Source organism: Leishmania donovani, chromosome 25 (assembly GCF_000227135.1).
Source record: "Leishmania donovani BPK282A1 complete genome, chromosome 25".
NCBI lineage: Eukaryota > Euglenozoa > Kinetoplastea > Trypanosomatida > Trypanosomatidae > Leishmania > Leishmania donovani.
This window is the reverse complement of record NC_018252.1, coordinates 857,622-879,913: the sequence shown is the minus strand read 5'-3', so window position 1 is coordinate 879,913 and position 22,292 is coordinate 857,622. Positions and strand designations below refer to the sequence as shown.

The following is a 22,292-nucleotide window of genomic DNA, read 5'->3' as shown; positions in this document are numbered from 1 at the left end:
CACGTCGCCGCCGCGCAGATTCGTGAGCCACGCGATCTCATCCAGTGCGGAGAGAATGATCAGGTCGCAGTCCTTCTTCTCCAGCTCTGCGAGAATCGCGGCGCGCCGCTCCTGGCAGGTGGCACCGCAGAACTCAACGGGACGCACGTACATTCTTTGCACGTTCTTCTCCGGCGGCATCATGTCCTGAACGATGTTTGCCACAGGACGCAGATTGATCCGCTTGCTCAGCCGTTCCCACTCCGCCACCGTGGCGACGTACGGGTTCATGCCAACAACTGCTTTGGAGCTGAGATTGACGGCAACTCACTCCTCGAGCGACGGGACCTCTGGCTTGCCTTGCTTCATGAGATCAAAGTCGGGGTACTTCTCCTCCTCCGCGGCCAACCAGTAGCGTCCGTCTGTCCACAGGAGCGCCTTCTCCATCGTGATGAGGGCGGTGCCGGCGCTGCCGTGGAAGTGAGAGATGAATGCGCGACTCTACAGGTGCGTCGCCACGTACTCGCTGTTGTGCGCGTCGCTGCTAGGGACGATGAGTGCGGCCACGGTGGCCTCCTGCATCTTCTTACGCACCGCGTGCAGGGCTGCGGCGCGGGAAACTGCCGCTGACCTTGTTTTCAGGTGAGATGTTAGGCAAGTTGTGCCCGGCGTGAGAGGCGTACGCTTCGGCGTTGGCAACGAGACGGGCAGGCAGACAGAGGTGGGCAGTAGTGCGGCACAGCAACGCCGCTGTGCACAGGCAAGAATCATAAAAAAAGATACGATAAAAAATCGGGAGCCTAACGGATGGAAAGAGAACTGCGACTGACCGAGCAGGGCGATGGGTGTGTCGGTGGTGAATAACTGTACAGAGGCGTCGGTGGTGGTTGTGTCTCTGATGTTTTTGTACCAGAGAGGAGGAGATGTGATGTGGAAAGAATATAGCAAGTGCTGCGTGAATCGCATGAGTGGCCGGAGGCCTTCGATGGAGAAAACATGAGAAAAGGGGGGGGTGTCGAACGTGTGCAAGACACGAGGAGGCAGACGGTGAGGTGCCTATGCCTCGTACTCGGTGCAGCGCCGCCTTCCTCAATCGACTCGTAGCATTGGGGACAGTAATAGTGTGACGTATCAGGAGAAGATGCGCTATCTAAATTAAAAGTTCAATAGCAGCACCGCCGCGCTGCAGCCTCCGTTTTGCGTTGCGGTTCTCTCAGTGCGCTGTCGTGATTACGACAATAGAGAATGTGACTTTTGCAGCACGCCATGCAAAATGGAGCGCCCCGATATGTGTGAGAAGGATGCAGCGAGGGCTGTCAAAAAGAGAGCCCCTCGCTTGAGGCGAAGATCAAGGATGCCTCATGCGCTATGCCTTCCTTTACACCCCCAGTCGTCAGGGTCTGCCGTGTCCTCGAATCGACTGCTTCAGTGGTCTATCTTCGCACACGGATACACGCGTGCGCGCGACCACGAGGCGGGTTGCACGACAGCAGACGTAGAGGAAGTAGGGAGATGCCGAGAGTGAATGTCGGGACACTGCCGCACGCTGGGCTTGAGAGAGCGGTAGACCTCTTCTCCATCCCCCTCCTTGGCTGTCGTCGGTGCCTACAGGCCCATCTTTGCTGGGTCCTTCCCTGCCTTCTCGATCAACTCTCGCTTGTAGTCTTGAAAGAGCTGACGAATATGGCGGCTCTCGCCTATGATGAAGAGCGCCAAAAGAAACCAGAGATACCCCAACACGAGCAGCTGGCACTTGTCGCTCCAGCTGTTCAGTTTATTGATGATGACCGCGTCTCCAATGGAGGCCGTCACCGTGTCGGCCACAGCGAATCCAAGGCCCTGCAACGTGTTTACCACATCGGGCACGTAGGCAGGCGGCAGCACAAACACCATCGATTGCTTGTCCTCTTTAGGATGTACAACATACTGCTCGCCGACGATGTTAACGGTGCGCCGTGAGACCCAGGGGTGGTGCGAGTCGCGGAAGTGATTCGTCGTCATGAGGATGGTGCTCATCGGCGTCTTGAAGGGCTGCTCCTTCTTGATAAAGGCACGCCGGCTGAGGTTCACGTCGACGCAGTCCGGCAGTCCCATGGGGTGGAAATAGGCGTACTCGGGGAATTTGCCTTTGCGAAGCAGCGAGCGGCACAGGAAGACGTAAAACGGATTGTAGATGTCGTTGCTGACGTACATGATGTGTTCCTTCACGTAGGGTTGGTACACCCAGTCCGTCAGGTACGCTTCTCTGGCGTAGCGCGGAGTGGGCACGATGGTGATGCGCTGGCGACGGAACGGATGATCAATCTTCAGTACGCGCACTACCTGCTCTGTTCCTTCGTTGAAGAGGACATCCCTGAGACGCCACGTCTTTTTGCTAAGGAGCTCCGCCATGGGAGTTAAGAGCGCTTGCTTGCCCTAGATGTAAAGCAGCCACCTCCGAAGACAGAGAAAGAGGCACACGTGCTCACTCGATCACTGTAGGCACTAATGTAGGCGGTGGTGAGTCTCGGGAGGGAGGCGACGCAAGAGCCATGCGCGCATTCACACACACGCACACGCATGCACGCAGCAGTCATGCAGAGAACCATCGAGGGCAAGCGATCACAAGAAGGGGAGGGGAAGGACGAGATAGGGCAGTAGTTGCGAGAATAAAAGAGGGGGCGGGCAAGGTAGCGCGATGTCGTTGCTTGTTTCTCCTCCTCCTCGGCGTGTAAAATGAGAGGGATGGCGCTGATCCATTTGATACGGCGTACCCGGTGGCTGGGATAGCCCCTTCAGTGAGGCCCGGTTCCGGCCACGAAGGAGGTGCCAGCGAGGTGCCGGCAGTGCGTGGCATCAGTGAGAGTCAAAGAAATCAATGGAGCGCCAGTCTTTGCACTCCAGAGATGTACTTACGCGTTGCACTGTACTTGCGCGTTGCACCGCTGCCTCAACCTCCAACGACGGCACCACCGGCATATGTCGCTTTAGACGGTCAGAGTGGGCAGAGGTATTTGGCTTTCTCTCTCCCACCCTACGTGGGTACGCGCTTTTGAAGATGCGAAGTGCGCCATCTTGTTTGTTTGGCGTCTATCGGCCACCCGAGAGAAAGAAACAACAAAGGTGCGGACAGTGAAACAAGAGGGCCGGCGGGAAAGAAAGAGCGAGACGTCGACAGAAGACATGTGAGGCACCCCACCGCTAAATCAAGCAAGAAAACAAATTGGAAAGCAAAAAGCGATGAACAGGGAGAACATCCGCTTGGAATGTGTTGATGGTGACACGCTTGAGAACATATCTCTCCTTCTACGAAATCAAGTTTGTATAATCGCGCATACGCTTGTGCTTCAGTGTCCGTCAGCGTGGATCTCCGAGTAGATGAGCTGGCGGAGGTGAAGACCTTTCCGCAACCCAGAGTATCAAGCCATGCGCGCGCGAAGACAGGCCACCATCGAAAAAGAAAATGTAGAACGCGGTGTCACACAAAAACACAGACGCGTAGACACATAGAGACACAGAGACCATGATAGAGGAGGAGGGGTGGCAAGCGCGTCATCAAGGAAATGGAAATATATAGCACAGCAATAGTGAAGGGGACAGTAAGAGAGGGAGAGAGGTCAGAGGTCAGACAGGGATACACACAGACAGACACGCATAAGCCCATATATAGTCAATGAGAAATAGAGGACGCATCTGAGAAGAGCAGTGAGCGTGGATCCTTTGAGTTTGTTTCACGCTCCCACGTGCTGGAAGTGCTGTCTCCCTCTCTTCGTGAGCGTGGGTGTTGGTGCTCCCACCACCACCACCGCCGCCGGCCCCCTCTCTCTCCACGCTCTTCCCTCACACGTCAAGCATACAAGAGAGAGACGTTCGGCGCGCACTCGAGAAACAGCAAAAGCGAAAATACGGCAAACGGCGGAGTACGAAAGAATCAAAGAGGGAGTGGGGGAGTACAGCGGCGTGCGTGAAGACACGCTGCGACACGCACCAAAGGTGCCTCGGCCTTCGCCGCCACGATAGTCAGAAACTTGTTGAAGCAAGAAACCACAGCGTATGATGTGGGTGTCAAGAAAGCAAAACGTACGTGCCACGTGGCATCGCAACGCATCTCCTAGAACGGAAGTGGGATGATGTGTTGCTGCACCAGGAAGTCGTAGATGCAACCTGAGCGCACCAAGTCGAGCCCAGAGGAAACGCGCACGTCGTAGGTGGTGATGGAGCCGGTGTGAGACTTGTCCACCATCTCCTGCTTTACGCGCAGGAAGAGCGCCGGCGGAATGTGGCTCTCACTGCACAAACTGGCCTCCTCGGCGGAGAGTGCGAGAAAGCCGCGCATGTTGCGCACGTCAAGGAGGCCGCCGAACTTCATCTCCACTGGCTGCTCCACCACAGGGGGCTCCTGAGGGCGGACACTTTCCATATGCTGTTCCACTTGCTTCTCAGTCGCCGTCTTGATCCCCAGCAGACGCCGAAGTCCCACCATCCAAGCCTCGCAGTCTGTGTCGGAGTAGCAAACCACCTCGAGCGACTTGCCGCCGCGTAGCAGCAGCGCAAACGCGCGGTAATTGTTGAGGCCGATGTTCGCAGGCGTGATGCTCTGCGTTATGTCATTGCGGTATGTGCCGTTGTCCGTGACCGCCTCGGCGCGCGCTTTGGCGAGCTGGCTCTCGGAGCTGAAGGACACGAAGGATTCGGTGTAGACGCCGAGCACCACCTTGCGGATGTCGCGCAGCCAGATAGTCACTGGCGGCTTGCGTCGGTTGATCGGGGCACCCTGGCCATCAAGTTCGCATGAGTGGATGCGACTTCCATCATCGGAGATGAAGTAAAAGCGGCAGCGCACATGATTCTTGCTCGACACCTTCATCATCTTCACGCCGTTGCGCAGGTACGTGAGCACCTGCTCGACCAGCGAGCTGAGGTGCTGCTCCTTCTTCGCGGCATCCTGCATGTTCTCCTTCTTCTTTGCGTGCGCCACTTCGAGCACGCGGTTGCGGTACGCCATGAGGCCCTTCTCCAGCTTCTCCTTGCGCGCCTTCTCCTCATCGATCTTCATCAGGTACGTCTTTTTCTCCTGCAAGAAGACTTCATCAAACTGGCGGCGGATGCTCTCTGTCTCCTCCGGGTTGACAGGGACGTCCTCGAGCGAGATGAGCTTTGGCAGGTACTCCTCAATGGTCTTGATGTCCTCAATCACGGCCTTCTCGGACGCCTCCTCTTTCGCCGAAACGGTCTCGCCGTTCTGCTTGCGCTCATCAGCCATGGTGCGGAGCTGCACCAGCACCTGCTGGTTAACTTCCTTGATCTGCTTAATCCATTGCTCACGTTGGTGGCGCCGCTCAGTCATGAGCGTCTTGCGCATCGCCTCCACGTTTCCGCGCTCGCGCAGGATGGCCTCGCGGCATTTGGTTTTGTCCAGCTTTGCCAAATCCAGCTGCTTCTGCTTGTTCAGGATGGCCGCCTGGCGCGCGCCCAGCTCCTCCTCCAACTGATTTGTCTCCTCACGGAGGCGAGACACGATGTCTTCCTCGCTGTACTTCTTGCGCCGGATCTTTTCGAGTGTCTGCTCGTACTCATGCGTCATGTTGTCACGCTCGAGCTGCAGCGACTCGTTTTCACGCTTCTTGGCCTCGAGCATCTTTTCGAGGGACGCCAGGGTGACGCCGCTGCTCGCCTCCTGATCCTTGATGGTCTTCTTGGCCTCCTCCATGGCCTTCTCCTGGATCATGGCGAGCTGCTTCTCGTGCGCCTCGTTGCGTTTCAGCTGGATGGCGTTGATGCGCTTCAGCTCCTCCTCCTTGATGTTCGCGATAGGCTTTGCGGACTCGCAGATGCACGGCTTGTAGTCGTACACCATGCGCGCCACCACCAGCTCATCGCGCAGCTCATTGATGTCCTGATCGAGGCGCCACTTCTCCACTGGCAAGTCGCGCAGCATGGAGCCAATGCCGGAGGAGCCAAGCGTGTTGCAGATGCGCCGTATCATGGAAAGGTTGTGAAAACTCTCCTCCGCCCACTCGCCGTTCGTCCAGCAGTGAATCAGCATGACAGTGTTTGTGGGCCCGTTCAGGGCGCCGTTGGGGTTGCCCTTCTCGGCATTGTAGCAGCGGCGCATCAACTGGCTCAGCTTCGACTTGCCAAAGGGAATGCGCAGGCGGCTGCACTTGATGCTCGACACAATGCCCACAGCAGACAGCAAGATACGGTTTGTCTTCTCGAACGCCTCTTGCTGGGAAGAATCGAGGCCGCACAGCACCGGCCGCTCCGAGTCACCGAGAGCCACAAACGTCATCGAGTTGGCATCCTCGTAGTTGCTGTACTTCTCCTCAGATTCGTAGCGGAACAGCTGCAGCATGATCGTATCGCCCTTGTACGGTGGAAGCGCCTGGAGCTCGGCGGTGGGCTGCTTCTCTGGCAGCACGGACTCGAACTGCTTGTGGTAGTTCTGCACGATCTTGGAGAAGACGCCTCGCACATCCGATTCAGTCTTGACCCTGGAGCGCTCCACCATACGCACACGCGGGCCTTCCTTCACTGACTCCACAATCACGCCGAGTTCGTTTTCTGCCGAGATAAGGTCCACAAGGTGTTCGTCCTGGCCAATAATGTAGCACGAAAGCGTGAAGATACCCTGGCCAGTGGTTACTGCATCTGAGATGACGCGCACCGCGTAGCCCTCCTCGGACTGTTGGCCGTACATCAGTTGACGCTTCGGGGTAGAGCGGACGCCGTAGCTGAACATGACCAGGTTCTGACGGTTCTTCACAAAGTCGGAGGCAGCAGAGGAGAGCATCTTTTTCTGGATTGCACCCGCATTCGGCCGCTCCAGCACATGCTCTACCGCAAAATTCGTGTCATTGCCGGGGAAGTTAGCCTCCTTCAGGGATGGGGGGCACATGAAGGAGACTCCGTTTGGGGAGGAGCGCAGCGCCACCGGATGATCCGAGGGCGACTTCAGGTCGTGAAGGCACACCGCGATATTGGCTTCCAGGCTCATGGTGTATGGTAAGAAAAGGATCACAGAAGAGAAAGAGGTACGTCCCTGAAGGGGAGGGCGGCGACACACAATGAAGCGTCAGAAAGAGAGGAGAAAATTATAACGTTCCCTAACGGTGAGAAAGAGACTTCTGCAGCGTGGTGGGTGATAATGTGCGATGTGGCGCCGACGTATAGAGTCAGAAAAAGTGGAAGAGAGAGAGGATAGACACATCGGAAGTGGAGCCTGGTGTATCGGCGAAGCTCTCGCCTGTCAAAGAACGATGGCGGGACGTATAAGCACCAGCAGTGCTGCTGCATCGCTATCCCACGGCAGCGCGACGCCGTGACTGGTGCAACAATAGAAGAGAGGAATAGAGAAAGGCAGCACCAGCAGCAGTACCATCATCAGCGACACAGAAAGAGGGAGGTCATCTGTTGGGCAGACATCTCCTCTCCTGCGTTTTTTTTTTCGGAGAGGAGAAAGAGCGTGGAAGGCGAGCGCCAGGTGGGGGGAACAACGGTGAAGGAGCGAAAGAGAACAAGAGAAGCGAGTCGGCGTGCCAACCATAGTCACAGCAGCGCCAGCAGAAGCAGCACCCAAGCTCTCCATCTTGCCGCCATAGGCATAGACGGCGAAAGAAGGCATAGAAACAAAGCCGAAGCCACGTGGCAGAGGGACACCGCAGCTAGCAGAGCACCTGAGGGCTCCACTTTGTGAGGTAGCGAAACAGCGCGCGAGCACAGACGCAGATGAGGACGGCCGCTACGGGGTACATCCAATGGCGATCGAACCCCAGCACCGTGAAGGCGCATCCTAGCCACAGAACGTACACAAAGTCGACCATAGGGAGCATCGACGGTGGAATGGCCCAGATGAGAAACAGGACGTAGCTCAGCTTTGCGTAGGAGGCCAAGGCTGCCTCCACGAACCACAGGTGTTCTCTGTGACCGTAGCTGCGGTAGAAAAAGCGGCCGAGCCACGTGGCGATAGAGGCAACAAGCGCATTTTCTGTGAAGGTAAAGATGAAGAGGTGGGGAATTGCTGATGGGTAGTTCATCAGCGGCAGAAAGGAGCTCTGAATTATGCGCACGAGCTGCAGCGATCGCACCTGGCGCTCTGGGGTATAGAGGGAACTATTCTCGAGGTCATCCGTGAAGAAGGGAATGGCCTTAAGCACGGTGAGGCTGTGCACCACGACCGCCTCCACCACGCAGCAGAGCACGAAGATGACGAGTTTTGTGTAGTAGTCAGTCTGGTTGAAGAGAACATGCGCCCACGCCCGGTGGCGCAGCAGAACCACATCAATCCAAATCTGTACATCACCGAATTCGTAGCAGATATCGCAGATGTGCCCGCACTCTCCGCACCGCTCCACTGTTTCGGTGTCCGGCTTGATGATGCGCGGAACACCGTGTCCACACTCGATGCACACCGGCATCTCCGGAGGAACCACACGCACGGAAAGAGGAGCAGGAGGAAAAGAGGCCGCACCACTGAAGTTAAACCTGGCGAAACAGCCGAAGACACACGGATGGAGAGAGGGCGAAGGGCCTCTGCCGCGATGCTTCTATACGCTTCTAGCGCATCCGCGACGCGTGAGTGTGTTGCAAAGAGCACAGAGAGGAAGATTTAAAACAGAAAAGAGGGCAAGGGACGTCCACGAAGAGAAAGAAGGAGGGAGAATGAGTCGAAGAGGACCTCAGAGCGAGAAAGAGAGAGCGACAGAGAGTGCAAGCAGTGGAGCGAGCACACACACACGCACGCATATTCGGTGTAGTCAAGCTTCCCCTCTCTCAGCGTCTCATTCTACCACGAACAAGTCATGCTATATGCGCATGTGACGGCAGTTTGCCCACCTCTGTTGCACGACAGCTGCGTCACGGAACGCAGCCAAGCAGCACAGCCTGGTTACCTTCAGCCCAGTGCAAAGACACTGCATGCAGCGCAGGCAAGGTCCAGATTACGCTCAACACCACCGCAGCGCAGCAGACGCAGAAAAGCAGTAGGCGGATGTGTGTTTTTGTTGAATCTTCGACACGATTCGTCGCGAGCCGGTGCAAACGTGGTCGTGGTCGCGACGCTAGCCCAGAGCTGGCCGCCGGATACTGAGACTTCGCCAGCCGTACCCGAAGGCGGGCCGGAGGTTTTCGGCTTCCCCACAAAGAGTGTGGGGCACTGGACCCTGATACCAGCCTGTGGTGGCCGGCATCATCACGGAGGTGAACTCACACACAGAACCAAGTAGGGGTACTGCGGCTACAATCACGATGGCGACATCTGCATTGCCGTCACCTCATCTCCGTACATTGACGCTCATGACCAGTGCGCGTCAACTCCATTTGTGGCTTTGCATGTTCCTCGTTGATGTCTGAGTGGAGTGGCCACGGGACCAACCGGCACATCACCCGAGAAAGGCATCCAGAGAAAAGGCGAGAAAAAGATGCTCGACAATAAACATATACGGTAAGTGAAAAGGAAACCCCATGCGGAAGCAAGCGCGAAAACGTTCACGCAACGGCGCGCACGTATCGCCGCGCGGGTCGCGTTCTCTCGACGGGGAAGCCATACCTGCATTCTATATGAACATGCGAGATTGGCATGATGCTGAGAAGAATAGAGGGCACACTTAGCCAAAGTTTAAAAACTGTAGCACCCGTCCAGTGGCTCCGTCGTCCATGCTCGCTGTCTTCAGCTCCCACTTCGACAGCGTGCTCTCCCTTTTCGGCTCACCGGCTCCCATCTGCACACGAAGAAGTCTTCTCTCACCCGCTGTGTTAAACGGAGCGCCGTAACCGTGCGATATCACTTGCTAAGAGAAGCCACAAGAAATAATGAAAAGATATCGGTTCTACAGAGCACACATTGAGTCATGCATGCACACAAGCACACGCGCAGAGCAGGAGAGACACCCGAGTGCACACATAGGTGGTGGTGGAGAGCAGGCGGCGCGCGCTAAGTAAAAAGAGAAAGAGGAGAAGCGACGGAGAGGAAGGTAAGAGAGGGGCGGCGTGCGTTCGGTTACGATAAAGAAGCCCTCATCGCCGCTCCAGTGTATACCGCACGCGAAGGTCAGTGCGATGACGCAGGGACTGAGAGATTCGCCAGCGTGTCCGTTTCGCTGCTGTGTAACGCGAGGTCAACACTGCACCCCCCGGGTCTGCCACAGGGCCCCTCCCACTCGCATCGCGCGGTGCGGAGCAGCCGTAGACACGCGCGCCACAGCAACGCGCCGGCCCGGTCATCTCAGCACGGCCCCCGCCTCAAAGGCAACGCACCCGCCCGCATCCCAGGTCGCCTCGCAGCCGCCCCAGCCATGCTGGTTGCCACGTGGTGCATATCCCTCGTGGGGCGCCTGAGCCGCCCCGCACCACTAAGCAGCGAGGGCCGGGTGGGATACGTCCCAGCCACGTCGGCACACTCTGCCCATCATATGGATGGCACACGCGTGTGCAGTGCTGCAGGTCGCTCCGGTGCAACGCCGTCCACCGTCGGACCGCCGACGTGAGTGGCGCTGAGTCTCTCCGACTCCCCAACGTCGCAGGCGCTTGGCCCTCTCACCACGAGAAGGGGCTGTGCATTGGCCGGAATAGGGGAGGGGAGGGGCTGCCCGGCTTCGCCACGCACCGAGTGGGGAGAGGGAGTGGGTGCACAGAGCCCTGCGGCATGGCGCACGGAGGCGTGGGTCCCTCCCCCCTCCGCCGTTAGTGAGGGGGAAAGGGGGGAGGGAAAAAAAAGAAAAGGCAAATGGGATCTTGAAAGGCGTGCGCACAAGAGCAGTCCGTCGTTCGCTGCCCTCTTGTGTACGGACGTGTCACTCGCTCGCCCTCGCAGTCTCTCTGCCCCTCCCCCTTCACGCCCTGACTCCATCCGAACAAACAAACGCGCACACAAGGTAACGCAAGCACCTCAACTACACGTGCGCCATCGAAGAGAAATGCGGCGCGTCATCCCACTGCCGCTGCGCCTGCCACTGTACAGACGCGAGGTGTAGGCTTCGGGAAGAGTGCGGTGCAGCACATTTGCGTGCACGCATGTCGGTGTGAGGATGGATGCTCCCTGTGACAACACGGCGTTCAAACTCCGGAAAGGAGATGGGGAACGGATCGGACTGCGCACGGTAGTCACATAAAAGGCATTTTTCAAAGCATACCAGCTTGCGTATGTGTGTCAGCCACCTCTTCGTCTCTTTTCATCCGCTGCAGCTGATGAGGAAGAGCCACAAGAGATGAACGGCGAAAGACATGCGCGCTCATGTATGCGCGTGTGTTGGTGCGCCACAGTGGGCGCGGCGCTCAGCCGTTCAGCGGTGATCAAAGGCACAGCGAGGGTGAGAGCTACGTCTCACCCTCGTCAGTGTACGCCCCACCGAGCGAGACGTTCTCGCGCACAACGCGCGCGGGGATGACGATGCTATCCAGCTTCGTGATCTTTGATGTGTCTTCGCGGACTACGACACCACCAAATTCGTCGTCGATCATCCATCCACAGAAAATGGGGAAGTACTTGCCTTCAAATTTCTTCAAGAAAAAACGCTTCTGATAGACGACGGCGGAGTCGAAAAACGTGCCAGTCGAGCACTCATTGGTGCGGTCTATCGACTGGCTCTGTAGCGCAGAGCAGGAGGCGGCAGGCGGCTTGATGGAGAAGAGCTGCGACGAGCTCTCACTGAGCATCTCTTGAGGAGCCGCGTTCAGCTCCGCCGCGTCAGTCACGGGGTCAAACATCATGATGTTCTGCCCAGCTCGACCGTTGATGGGCTTGGAGACGTAGTGGTGGGAGATGATGTCTTTTGTGGGTACAAAGTCCGCCGCGAGGAGGTGCTCGTGGTCAGGAGCCAGAGCGTGCATAAAGGGAAGAAGCGCCTTGCTCCCCGTTACAGCTTTCCAGAGCGGCTCGATGACGCAAATGTTGTTGTTGAGGAGAATGTCAGAGAGCGTCGGACTGCTGACCGAGTCTGTTGCACTGCACTGGCGGTGGTATTCTCTCAACACCGTGTCCCACGACCACGTCTTCCACACCAGAAGAACCTCGTCGCCGTCACTGTCAACTATGATGGGGTGGTCGCATGTCACGGAGAGCGGAGCGGCGTTGGCAGGAGCGCCGTCGCGGTAACGGAAGTCGATCAGCTTCACGCAAAGCTTCGTGCGGAAGCCGGCTTTCTCTGCAAAGTTCATCATGCACATGGCGGTGTAGCGCTCCTCGTCGTCGTCGTCGATCATGAAGTGAATCAGCTTGTGCTTGGGGCACACCTTCTCGTTCGACATCAAGCGCGCAAAGTGTGACACGCACTTGGCCCCCAAGAAGGAGCCGGTCGACATCCCCTGCGACACGCCGTAGTAGTTGGCCATCTTCTCTTGGGTGTTGCAGCACTCTAGCAGCGCGCCAGAGGAGTCGCAGTTGTACTCCAGCATTGCCACCTTGTTGCCGTCATAGCCGAAGTCAAAGCGGCCACTCATTGGCGGCATCATCTCCCACGAGCGACGCAGCAGCGGATGAATCTCTGGGGGTAGCCCAAAGTAGTGCTCCAAGAGATACGCCGAGTCTGCGTCATCGAGGACCTGGGCTGTGGCAGTCATGGCAATGCGGTGCAGCGAGTGAGCCGCTCGCCCGAGCCGGCACCAGATGTTGTAGTCGAGAAAGTAAAAAGCGCTGGGCACGTCACACTCCTTCGCCCTCGCGTCGTCGCCGACGTTGCCGCCAATCGCAAGGGAACGCTTCAGATAAAAGTCGCACCGCTCCTCTGGTTGAAGCCACGGTAACTCCACGTGTTTGGGGAAGGGTTGGCGCACGATGCAGCCCGGTCCGGTGACAATGCGGAACTTGTCGGCCAGGTCGCCATCGCGAAAGTCGTAGTAGGGGCAGTGCAGCGTCACCCACCCCAGCACCGGGTCCTCGTCTACGAGCTCTACTGTGCCTGCGCTGCTGCGCTGCACTGGAATCTCCCGGCTGTACAGCATGCCCTGCGGCCACCGCTCAAAGCCCTGGTTCTGCTCCGCCACTCGCACCGCCTCCGGCAGCACCTCCGTCACAACCGCGACGTGGCCAAACGGCGTCTCCTCGCTCTGACCCCACACAATGATGTCTGACATCGCCGGCGCCGGGCCGTGTGATCTGTTGGCGATCCGCGTGAACTCCACCGGTGTGCCATCCTGCACGCGCACGAACGGCGTCTCCGCTCTCCACATATCCGCGGCGATCGGCATGGACGCCGTCCACACAGCCTTGCGGGACGCGAGGTAGCGGCGTGCAAACTCAACGCACTGCCATTTGACACCAAGCTTCTTGTACGACACAGTCACCGGCGCCTTGCGGTCGAAGGAGCAGAGCGCCTGATAGAACGGTGTCACGGACTCGAGGTTGGTGAAATGGAACTCGTTCCCGTTGGATATGACGGGCACGCCATCTGGGGTGATGCCGATAACCTGGTCAAAGGGCACCAACTCAGTGCCGCGGTGGTGCGTGTGGTAGTGGTGGTCGCGTGGCAGAGACAGCATGAGCGTTTTTCGTAGCCGAAGGCGGATCTCGGAGTGGAGCAAGTTGCCATTACGGCAGAAGAACTCTTGAGCAGCAGGGCTGGTGGAGGCACCGAGGGAGGTCGCAGGTCGAATTGAGAAGCGCAGAATTTTCGTAGTGCCGCTGAGAAGGCAGGCGATTCAGACGAGAAGACGGGGAGCGACCAAATGAGGCAGCAGCGCTCACAAAGAGACCACTGTAGCACACCGTCGGTGACGCCTGCGTGCGTCCGTTCATGCGTGAGGAGCGTGTGCGTGGGCGTGTGTCAGCGCGCGGTACAAGCGAAGGAAACATCACAGGAAAGAGAAGACGAATGAAAACGAGGGCGCACCAGCACACCTCGTGGGAGGGCACGGTGGAGAAAGTGGGGTGTGCAGCGAGAAACAACGCGACAGAAAATGCGACGAACGCAAGCAGAGTGCGCCCCGAGCTTCTGTGCACAGCATGGGGAAAGCCAGAGAGAGGGATAGCGAAAACTATGGGCAGCAGCAGGAACACAGCTGCCGTCTCTGAAGGGAACAAAGAGTAGGCGGAGCCGCGAGAAGGAGAGAGAGGTGTAAAGTGTGGCTGTGATAGTGCCGCAGGATATATGCATATATACACATGTATGCGTGGGTCCGCCGCCGTTCAGGGTGCGCATCTGCGCAAGCTCACGTGGGCTTTACGATGCACGCGCACACGTCGGCGTTGTGTGTGATCGAAGCCATCTGAGAGAATGCACTGCCTCCTGCGGGCTTCTTTTACGCTGCAGCGGCTATGCACGTGGTGTGTGGGGTGTGCGGCGGAAAAGAAACCGCAGAGCAAACGGGCGCGGAAGAAGTCACCAGACTCATCAGCTGATGTGTAGCGCATGAAGGCTGTCTTTTGCGGGTTCAGTTGCTTTTGCACCTCTCTCAGAAGAGCCACCGTTATCTCACGCATCTTCGTAGGGTCGCGAATCCCCCAGCTTCTACACATCTCTTGGCGGTTTTGTGTGTGTGTGTGTGTGTGTGTGTGTGTGTGTTTGCGGCAACGATCATCGCCAATTAACAATGCACCGCCACGTTTCCTCTCCCCTGCTCCTCCTCAGAGGAGCTTCCGGCCCTGCCACCAACGCGGAGTGGGGACGAGGCGTTGTGCGAATGCGCAGCTGTGGGCAAACATCACTGCGTCTGTATCGCCGAGGAAACACCAGAGTGGCCAAGACATGGACGCACTTAAACAGGGAGAGCAACGGACACACGCATGCATACACAGACATGCCAACCACCTTCCCAGAGATGAATCAGGTAGAAGACGTCGTGGGCGAAGGACAAAGACCTCTGGATGCAAAAAGTCCAACACAAAGATGTGAGGGGGTAGTGGATCACCTCAATGGCTCAAGAGACAGAGAAGAGAGAGGGCAGAGGTGCGGATCCCTAGACTGCGGCAGTGCGCAGCAAACGTTAAGAAGGGAACAGTCGACAGGAGCGAGTGGGGGATGAAAGACATGGCATGAAACATATCGCTATGCGCAGATGAGAAGAAAAACTCATGCCATGTCAAGCCATGCCCCCTCCCCTCTCTCCGCCAGGCACACGGGCACATGTTAGAGGGACAGAAACGGAATGAGCTTAGACAGCGGGAAAGAAGAAGAGAGACAAGGAAACCGAACAGAGAATGAGGAGGGAGCAGCGCACGCACAAATATTGATCTTTGGACTTTTTTGCGAGTGTGTGTGTGTGCCGAGGGGGAGGGGAGGGGAGGCGGCGGAATGGATGTGGCGGAAACGTTACTCGCTTTTGGCAGTGGAAAGAGGGAGATGGGAAAAGGGGTGTGGAAGCAGAGGCAGTGCAACTCCGTCGTAAGACTGCAGCAACCAGAGTGCAATACGCCGCTAGTGATTGCCCTCCAGGTGTGTTTCTCCCGCCCGCCCCCCCCCCCTCACACTGCCTTCGTCCAATTCCTTTCAAACAAAATCTCTCTCTTCTATCGGCTACTCGCTCAGAACGATTTCACGGTAGAACAGGTATCCGCCAACGGTGAAGTACACAGAGATGCACATAACCAGCAGTGCGCCAGCAAGGTCAGTCAAGCGGTCGGTAGTGTCCTTGGAGTAGATAACAGCTGCATTCCCGACGCACTTCTCGATCCAGAAACCGTCTTTCGGCATGTCTACCGCCTTGGCCTGTGCCGCCTTCATGGCTGCTGCTATCTTTGAGGCTTATGATACAGATGGCGTGCCGCGGTAATGGTCCGACTTCTTGAGCGAAAGCGCGCGTGTGCGCAAGGGCGGTACTATCCTCTCTCTTTCCCGTCTAATGCAGTGGACAGACGAATCGCCAAGCAGGCAGAGAGAGGGCGGCGGCGAGTGTGGGATGGGGAGCGCTCAGTAAGAACAGCAAAACACCCAAATCCAGCGGGTAAAGGCGCGGCCCGGCGAAGGTGAAGTAGATGACTGTAACAATTGCAGAGAGTAGAGAGGAAAGGAGGAAGGTAGGCAGCGACGGTAAAGATACTTGTGAAGCCACAGTTTTTCGTAATCACTCATTGTTGCGTGGAGGTGTTGGTGCGTGTAATGCACAAGGTCGAATGTATCGGTAAATGGGAGAACCCGAACACGGGTGTGAGTGCGAGTGGGCGCGGGTCGGGGGTCGTGTGAGGGTAAGAGGCGCATGGAGGGAGACGGTGGTGAAACGTACATCCAAAGAAAAGGAGAGAAGAAGCGGGGGTGCAGAAGGGGTGGCATAGAAACGGAGAATGGTGCACAGCCTCAGCAAACGGTTTCAAGGCGCGCCAAGTAGCAATGTGAGGCATCATCTTGGTCACCCTCGCTCGTTCGTGGCGCGGTCCGGAGAGAGCCTGCCGTACCTTTGACAAGGACGAGAGCTGCGGACACGCAGCAACCACTGTCGAGGAGCCGAAATACTAGAGGCAGGTAACGGTTGGCCACGGCACAGCGGCACAAACCATGGGCAGGGCAACGTGCGTGGAGGAGAGAGAAAAACGTGGTGTGCTCATGCTTCAGCTCCTTTCCTTGCATTTTCCGCTCTCCGCATCTCCTGTGTGTGTGCGTTTGCTCGCGCATTGGACTTTGTGTTCGTGGGACGCGCTCAATCCAGGCACCCTCATACCGATCCGCGCATACAGACAAGCTCACGCCAGAGAGAACAACGCCGACACTTACACTCGTCTATAACGCGCATTTCTGAATGAGGTGCTCGGGGAGGGGAAGGGCAGCCGCACAGCTCGAAAGAAATCGGCGGGTAGAAAGTGGTGGTGCATCTATTGTGTACCTGCGGGACTGTGTGTGTGTCAGTGCGTGGCTCCACGAAAGGAAGCGGCGCGGCGGAAAGTGGCCAAACAAGAAGGCGGTGTGCTCTAAGAGAAGAGAGAAGCGGTGAAAAGAGGGCGGAGGGACCTCACTTTGGCGGGGTGAAGGCCCGCCTGCCTTTGCTTCGCCTGAGGCTTACCCGCTCGCCTCCGTCAACGGCACGTGACGTCCTCTAGCCAGATGACCAAGCAGCGGTGCCTGTCTCCACATCCCCACCCCACACACACACGGTGACCATCAGCTCTATTACTGGTTAATGGTCATTTCACGGTAGAAGGCATAGCCGGCCCATGTGAAGTACACCGTGATGCAGGTGACTAGAAAAGCCCCGATCATGTCCGTCATCTTCTCCGACGCGCTAGCAGAAAAGAGGCGCTTGGAAAAGCATGCCGAGACAGGTTGATGCGAGGAGGCGCTGACACTCGTTGGCGGAGCCGCAGCATCATTGGATGCGCGCCTTTCCCGAGCGCGCGCAATGGCCTCGTCGATCAGCCGCTGCACAGCCACCGGATCCGGCGGTGGCAGCGACGGGCTCTTGGCTGGTGCACGACCAGACGGACGCGGAGACGACTTCCCTGAGGACTGCGAAGCAGACCGCGACTTGGAGCGAGAGGCATTTTTTCGGCGCGGCGGCATGGCAGAAACGGCGCAGAGAGGACGAAGAGAGAAAGAGGAGCACTGATTCAAGTGGGCGGGAAATTGAGAGAGAGATCACGCGCGACTGCTGCTGACAACGAGTGTGTGTGTGGGTTCAAACAACGAAGCGCCGGAGGGGGTAAACAAAGACATTCCAGCAGCCACAGAGAGAGACACAAAGAGGCAGAGAGAGAGATGAGGCAAAGGAAGTGGAACGTAAAAAAAACACGACAGGGACGGAGGAAGAGGAGTATGAGAGACTGTCCCCGAGTCACTCCAGCTGCACAACGGTAGAAACCTGCGCGGTGTGGGCGGAGAACGGAGCTCGAGGTAGCTCTTCACACTTCACCTCCATCCTCGTAACTGCTGCCTTCTGGCGAAGGCACTGTGTCAAGCCTGTGTTGTGTACTGGTGCAGCACTCAAGAGAGCGAGAGAAGAGCGCCCCACGCACACGAGGGGAGAACGCGACGCGAAGCGGGGTGCAGGCACGAGAGGCGCGCGGGTCCTTGATGCTCCTTTCTGCGGTTGAAAAAGTGCTCGGAGAGTTGCGATCTCCATGGCCGTCTACTTGCGGCTGTGCCTGATGGATACGTTTGTTTTCATCTGCGCATCTGGGTGGCGATGTCCTTGAGATGAGGGCGAACACCAGCTTCGAGTCGAAACAGGGTAGAGGAGGGAGGGAGAGAACACCGGAGAGAGGCCGATGAGGACGGAGAGGAGAGACGAGCAGATTCCAAGAACAACGGAAGCGGCGCTCGCATTTTGAAACGAAGCGCCTGCACGAAACCGCACACACACGCACACACGACGGAGAGAGAGAGAGCGAGAAGACCTCGTGCGATGAAAGAGAGAAACGCGACAAGCACACTAATCCAACGTCGAGATCAGTTCGAGCAGCTTCGGCAAGTATAGTTTTGTGCCGCCTAGTACCGGAAACTCGTGCAGGATACCCTTCTCCTTGTAAAAGCGCAGGAGTGGCGTTGCGACGGCGCTGTACGCATCCTGGCGCGTTGTCACGACATCGATGTCATCGTCCTTTCGGGTGATGAGAGGTTTTGTGCAGCCGCACTTGTCGCACACGCCATCCAGCTTGGGCTTGAGGGGGTCCATCTTGATCCCTCCCTCGTCGATAGAGGCCAGGTTGTACACAAACCCGCAGTCCGGGCAAGATCGGCGCGACGAGAGCTTCTTGATGATCACGTTACGCGGTTGAGTGAGGTTGATGACGTGGTCGATCTTGATCTCCCCTGACGACCACAGTGCTGTTGCCTGCGAGATGTTGCGCGGGTACCCGTCCAAAATGTACCCGTTTGGTCGCTCCTTGTCCGCCGACAGCGACGCTATGTGCTGCGCCACCATCTTTGTGATGATCTCATCGGGAACAAAGACGCCCTTCTCAATCAGCTCCTTCACCTGCTTGCCGATCGCCGTGCCCTCAGCAACCTCCTTCCGCAGAAGGTCTCCGCTGGAGACGGCGTGGCAGCCCAGCGACACGGCCGCGCGACCGGAATAAGTCCCCTTCCCCACACCCGGCGCACCTACGAACAGCAGCCGCAGGAACTTGCTCGGCATGTAGAGAAGGCCGTCCGCAGCTGCGCGCAAGCAAAAGACAACAGCATACAGCCCTGTGTGCGCGTAGTGCAGCTCGACCCTGAAGTCTATGCACCGCAGTAACTACGTAGGCTGGCGCCTGTGGCGGTTTTGGCGGAAAGGAAGGCGCTCGTTGTTGCTGATGCGCCGAATCTAAAAGAGAAGGGGAGACAAAGACCTTGTAGTCTAATGACAAGGAGAGTAGGGAGAGGGAGAGAGATGACCACTCACCACGATATCGATTGTATAGCGCCGCTTGACGGTGGGCATGGGCGAGAAGACGACCACACCACCACGAGCAGTAAGTGCGGCAGAGGAAGTGGAGGCGGATCGCAGCAGACGTCGGTAGGTTGAAGTACAATGGGAGAAGAGGTCCGCCCACCGTGCTTGTCGACGTGACACGAAGAAGTGTCTTCTCCCCTTTCCCTTCCCCTAACTATGGATAGGTGACGCAGCCAGACAGCAAGTGGAGCAGACAAGGAGCCGAATGGCACTCCCCTTTCAGAGCCTTGCGAGTGTGCTTGCATGGAAACATAAAAACAAGCGCAATCTCCCCTCCCCCTAATGCGTGAGACTATGTCGCGTGGGAGAGCGCTGCCTCTGCGCGCATAGAGCAGCTGCATGTACACACACACGTGTCGACTACCCCTCGTTGCAGGAAAGAGATACGTATTCGAAACCACTTGTCTTCGTTGCACCCGTGCATGCATGCATGTCTTCGAGTGGGTGTAGTCTCCTCAAGCCCAATGATTGGCGGGTGCCTCCTCTCTTACACCTCTCAGCCTCGCGGTGGCTGTTCGAACTTTGGCGGCCTTTATTTCGCTCTTGCGTCGAAATTCGGCTTAGGGGATCCGAGAACGATGACCACCAGAGATTTAATAAACAACAGCAACGCGTTACTCGGCAGGCTCGCTCGTGGGTGCGCATCAGCGAGTGAGCTGCCGCGCACGTCGGAGGGGAGGGCAAGGAAAAACGACGGACGAGCGGAGAAGCGCTCCTTCTCCTTCAGTGACTACCGCCGCCGCAGTAGCCTCCACCTCCTTCCTTGCACAACGCACACCACTGTACCAAGGGACAAGGGCACCTTCGCGCTCCGCACATGTCAGAGAGAGAGAGGAGGAGGGCGGCCTCCCATGCAGCCACCCTCTTCTACCCCCAGGAGACACGCACTCGCGATGGCGCACATCCACTTCATTAGCCACATTAAAGCTGATGCAACCCTCCGATGCGTGCACAAACCAACGCACTCACAGGGACGCGCACCGCCACTGATGTGGCGTAGGCCTAAATCTTCTTGACCCTCTCCTTTGCAACCGTCTTGACCCGCCTGCCCCCCAGTGGGGCGGCTGCTGAGGTGGCCGTCGGCACCTTTGTCTTCTTCCTCTTGTCGGCTGGGGTGAGCGCTGCGGCTTTCTGGCTGCCGTGTTCACGTTTGGGGCATTTTTCCGGGGCCGCGGCATACTTCTCCACTTCCCCCGCTGCGTCCTCACGCTCTCGCTTGCCATGTGCGGGAGCCAGCTTGGACAACGCCTGCTCCTCATCCGCGGAAAGCTGAATGGCGGCCTTGTAGAGTGGCTCGTGCTGTACCACGTGCAGAACTTCGCGTGCAATGAGTGCCGCGTGGTGGCGGTTCAGCTTGGCGCTGTTGGCTTCGTCGGTGACATACCGCAGAAATGCCTTGACGAGCATCGGCAGCGCTGCGAGGTGGGACGTGGCAGCAGGCTTGCTGCAAATCTCTACAGTCTCGGGCACAAATGTTGGCGTGAGCCACGTGTGGTGGTTCCACTCCTTATTCTCCATAGAGAAGAGGTTGTGCTCCTGCCAGTTGGGAAGCAAGAACCTCCACTTGCGCTCCTCGTGAGGGGTGAGCAGGTGCATAAGGATTTGGTAGCCATAAGGGCTGTTGACTACCTGCCCAATGTGCTCCGCTAGGTCGCTCGCAACGTATTTCCTCAGCATCTGCGCGTCGTACAGGAGATCAAACAGGCGAGCGATGACCGGTGCTGCGTACTTGCTGGTGCAGAGCTCCCCCAGCTGAGCGTTGAAGCTGTGAAGCACTTCCTTGCGCTTCTTTGGCTCTGTCAAGGAGAAGGCGAGGGAGGCAAGAGGGGCGCCTTCCCGGGTGACCGAAATAGCGGTAATGTGTGGACGCAGCGTGTCGCACAGCTCGCTCACCTCATCACGCGTGCCGCACCTTACGTAGGTGCCAACGAGCCGCTGCACAAACGGGTACCCAATCGCCTCCTTCTGTGACACCAGTTTGTCGCTGAGGTCAAAAAGGCGACTGAGAAGGCGACGCTGAAGTGACGGGTTCTGCTTCAAGACCGCCTCCACCTCCGGGTACCCCGGCCACCGCTTCATCACTGCCACGTTGTCTTTAAACACAGCTAACAAGAGGAGGCTGCGGTCCGCAGGGCTGCACCACCGACTGCTGTATACAGAGTGGAGCACCTCGATACCGAACTTGTGCGCTACAAGCTGTGGCACGGACGGTATCACGTGCGTCATTAACTTACTGTAGGCCTCGTGTGGAGCGTGGCGTACCAACGCGCAAACCACGAAATGCGCGTAGGCGTCCGTCGCGTAGGTGGAAAAGTCTTTCGAGACCCACTTCAAGAGCCTGTTGACCTGCTCCGCCGAGCCGTACTTGATCATTGACTGCACCACACGGCTCACGCTCGGTGTACGCACGAGGTTCGCGAACTTGGGCTCGATGAGATGCATGAGCTTGTCCACCATGGGGTACTTGTGCGCATATGCGGTCTTCTTGCTGGAAGGCATGGCAGCTTGCTCCTCCGTGCGCTCCTCGATCGTGCGCAGCTTCTCCCATAGGCGCAAAATCTCGCCATGCGCCGACGACATCTTCAGTGCATGCTTTTCAGCCGCATCGAGTACGCGCCCCCCCTTCTTCTTGATGAGGGCGATCTTCGCCAATCGATCTGACTGAGGAAGCTTGCTGAGGCGCTCCTCTCGCGCCTCCTGCTTCTTCGCATTCGTACGGCCCATAGCTGATCACGGCGCGCCCACTTACAGACACGGGGCAGAGAAACAGGATTCAGAATGACTAGCCGCTGCAACCGAGAGGAAGGTGTGAAGTCGGATGACTGTGAGTGTGGCTGAGTGTAAGTCACAGTGGCAAGTGCGCGTGTGCCGGCGATAGCCGCTCTGGTGGCGATGTCGCGGAGAACGGAAAAGGGAGAAAGTATAAAAGGAGAAGGAGATTCGCCAACGTGTCCGTTTCGCTGCTGTGCAACGCGAGGTCAACACTGCACCCCCCGGGTCTGCCACAGGGCCCCTCCCACTCGCATCGCGCGGTGCGGAGC

The 22,292-nt window shown here is 57.7% G+C and overlaps 8 protein-coding genes across 8 annotated transcripts; all 8 read right to left on the bottom strand.

Moving 5' to 3' along the window:
• Positions 1-270, bottom strand: LDBPK_252540 (aminopeptidase P1, putative; the record flags this gene model as incomplete). Its single annotated transcript, XM_003861536.1, has 1 exon — positions 1-270. A coding segment is annotated over one exon (270 nt), but the record flags the coding sequence as incomplete, so codon positions are not given.
• A 1,314-nt stretch (positions 271-1,584) lies between these two features.
• On the bottom strand, positions 1,585-2,370 carry LDBPK_252530 (hypothetical protein, conserved; the record flags this gene model as incomplete). The annotated part of the gene is made up of 1 exon (XM_003861535.1): positions 1,585-2,370. One exon carries the CDS (start codon positions 2,368-2,370, stop codon positions 1,585-1,587), a length of 786 nt encoding a protein of 261 aa, XP_003861583.1.
• Positions 2,371-4,069: 1,699 nt separating this feature from the next.
• LDBPK_252520 (hypothetical protein, conserved) lies at positions 4,070-6,955 on the bottom strand (the record flags this gene model as incomplete). Its single annotated transcript, XM_003861534.1, has 1 exon — positions 4,070-6,955. The coding sequence occupies one exon, from the start codon at positions 6,953-6,955 to the stop codon at positions 4,070-4,072; it is 2,886 nt and encodes a 961-aa protein (XP_003861582.1).
• A 667-nt stretch (positions 6,956-7,622) lies between these two features.
• On the bottom strand, positions 7,623-8,375 carry LDBPK_252510 (hypothetical protein, conserved; the record flags this gene model as incomplete). The annotated part of the gene is made up of 1 exon (XM_003861533.1): positions 7,623-8,375. The coding sequence occupies one exon, from the start codon at positions 8,373-8,375 to the stop codon at positions 7,623-7,625; it is 753 nt and encodes a 250-aa protein (XP_003861581.1).
• A 2,896-nt stretch (positions 8,376-11,271) lies between these two features.
• On the bottom strand, positions 11,272-13,431 carry LDBPK_252500 (glutathionylspermidine synthase, putative; the record flags this gene model as incomplete). Its single annotated transcript, XM_003861532.1, has 1 exon — positions 11,272-13,431. One exon carries the CDS (start codon positions 13,429-13,431, stop codon positions 11,272-11,274), a length of 2,160 nt encoding a protein of 719 aa, XP_003861580.1.
• A 1,973-nt stretch (positions 13,432-15,404) lies between these two features.
• On the bottom strand, positions 15,405-15,611 carry LDBPK_252490 (hypothetical protein; the record flags this gene model as incomplete). The annotated part of the gene is made up of 1 exon (XM_003861531.1): positions 15,405-15,611. The coding sequence occupies one exon, from the start codon at positions 15,609-15,611 to the stop codon at positions 15,405-15,407; it is 207 nt and encodes a 68-aa protein (XP_003861579.1).
• Positions 15,612-18,246: 2,635 nt separating this feature from the next.
• Positions 18,247-18,951, bottom strand: LDBPK_252480 (adenylate kinase, putative; the record flags this gene model as incomplete). The annotated part of the gene is made up of 1 exon (XM_003861530.1): positions 18,247-18,951. The coding sequence occupies one exon, from the start codon at positions 18,949-18,951 to the stop codon at positions 18,247-18,249; it is 705 nt and encodes a 234-aa protein (XP_003861578.1).
• A 1,302-nt stretch (positions 18,952-20,253) lies between these two features.
• On the bottom strand, positions 20,254-21,975 carry LDBPK_252470 (hypothetical protein, conserved; the record flags this gene model as incomplete). Its single annotated transcript, XM_003861529.1, has 1 exon — positions 20,254-21,975. The coding sequence occupies one exon, from the start codon at positions 21,973-21,975 to the stop codon at positions 20,254-20,256; it is 1,722 nt and encodes a 573-aa protein (XP_003861577.1).
• Between the last annotated feature and the right edge of the window lie 317 nt (positions 21,976-22,292).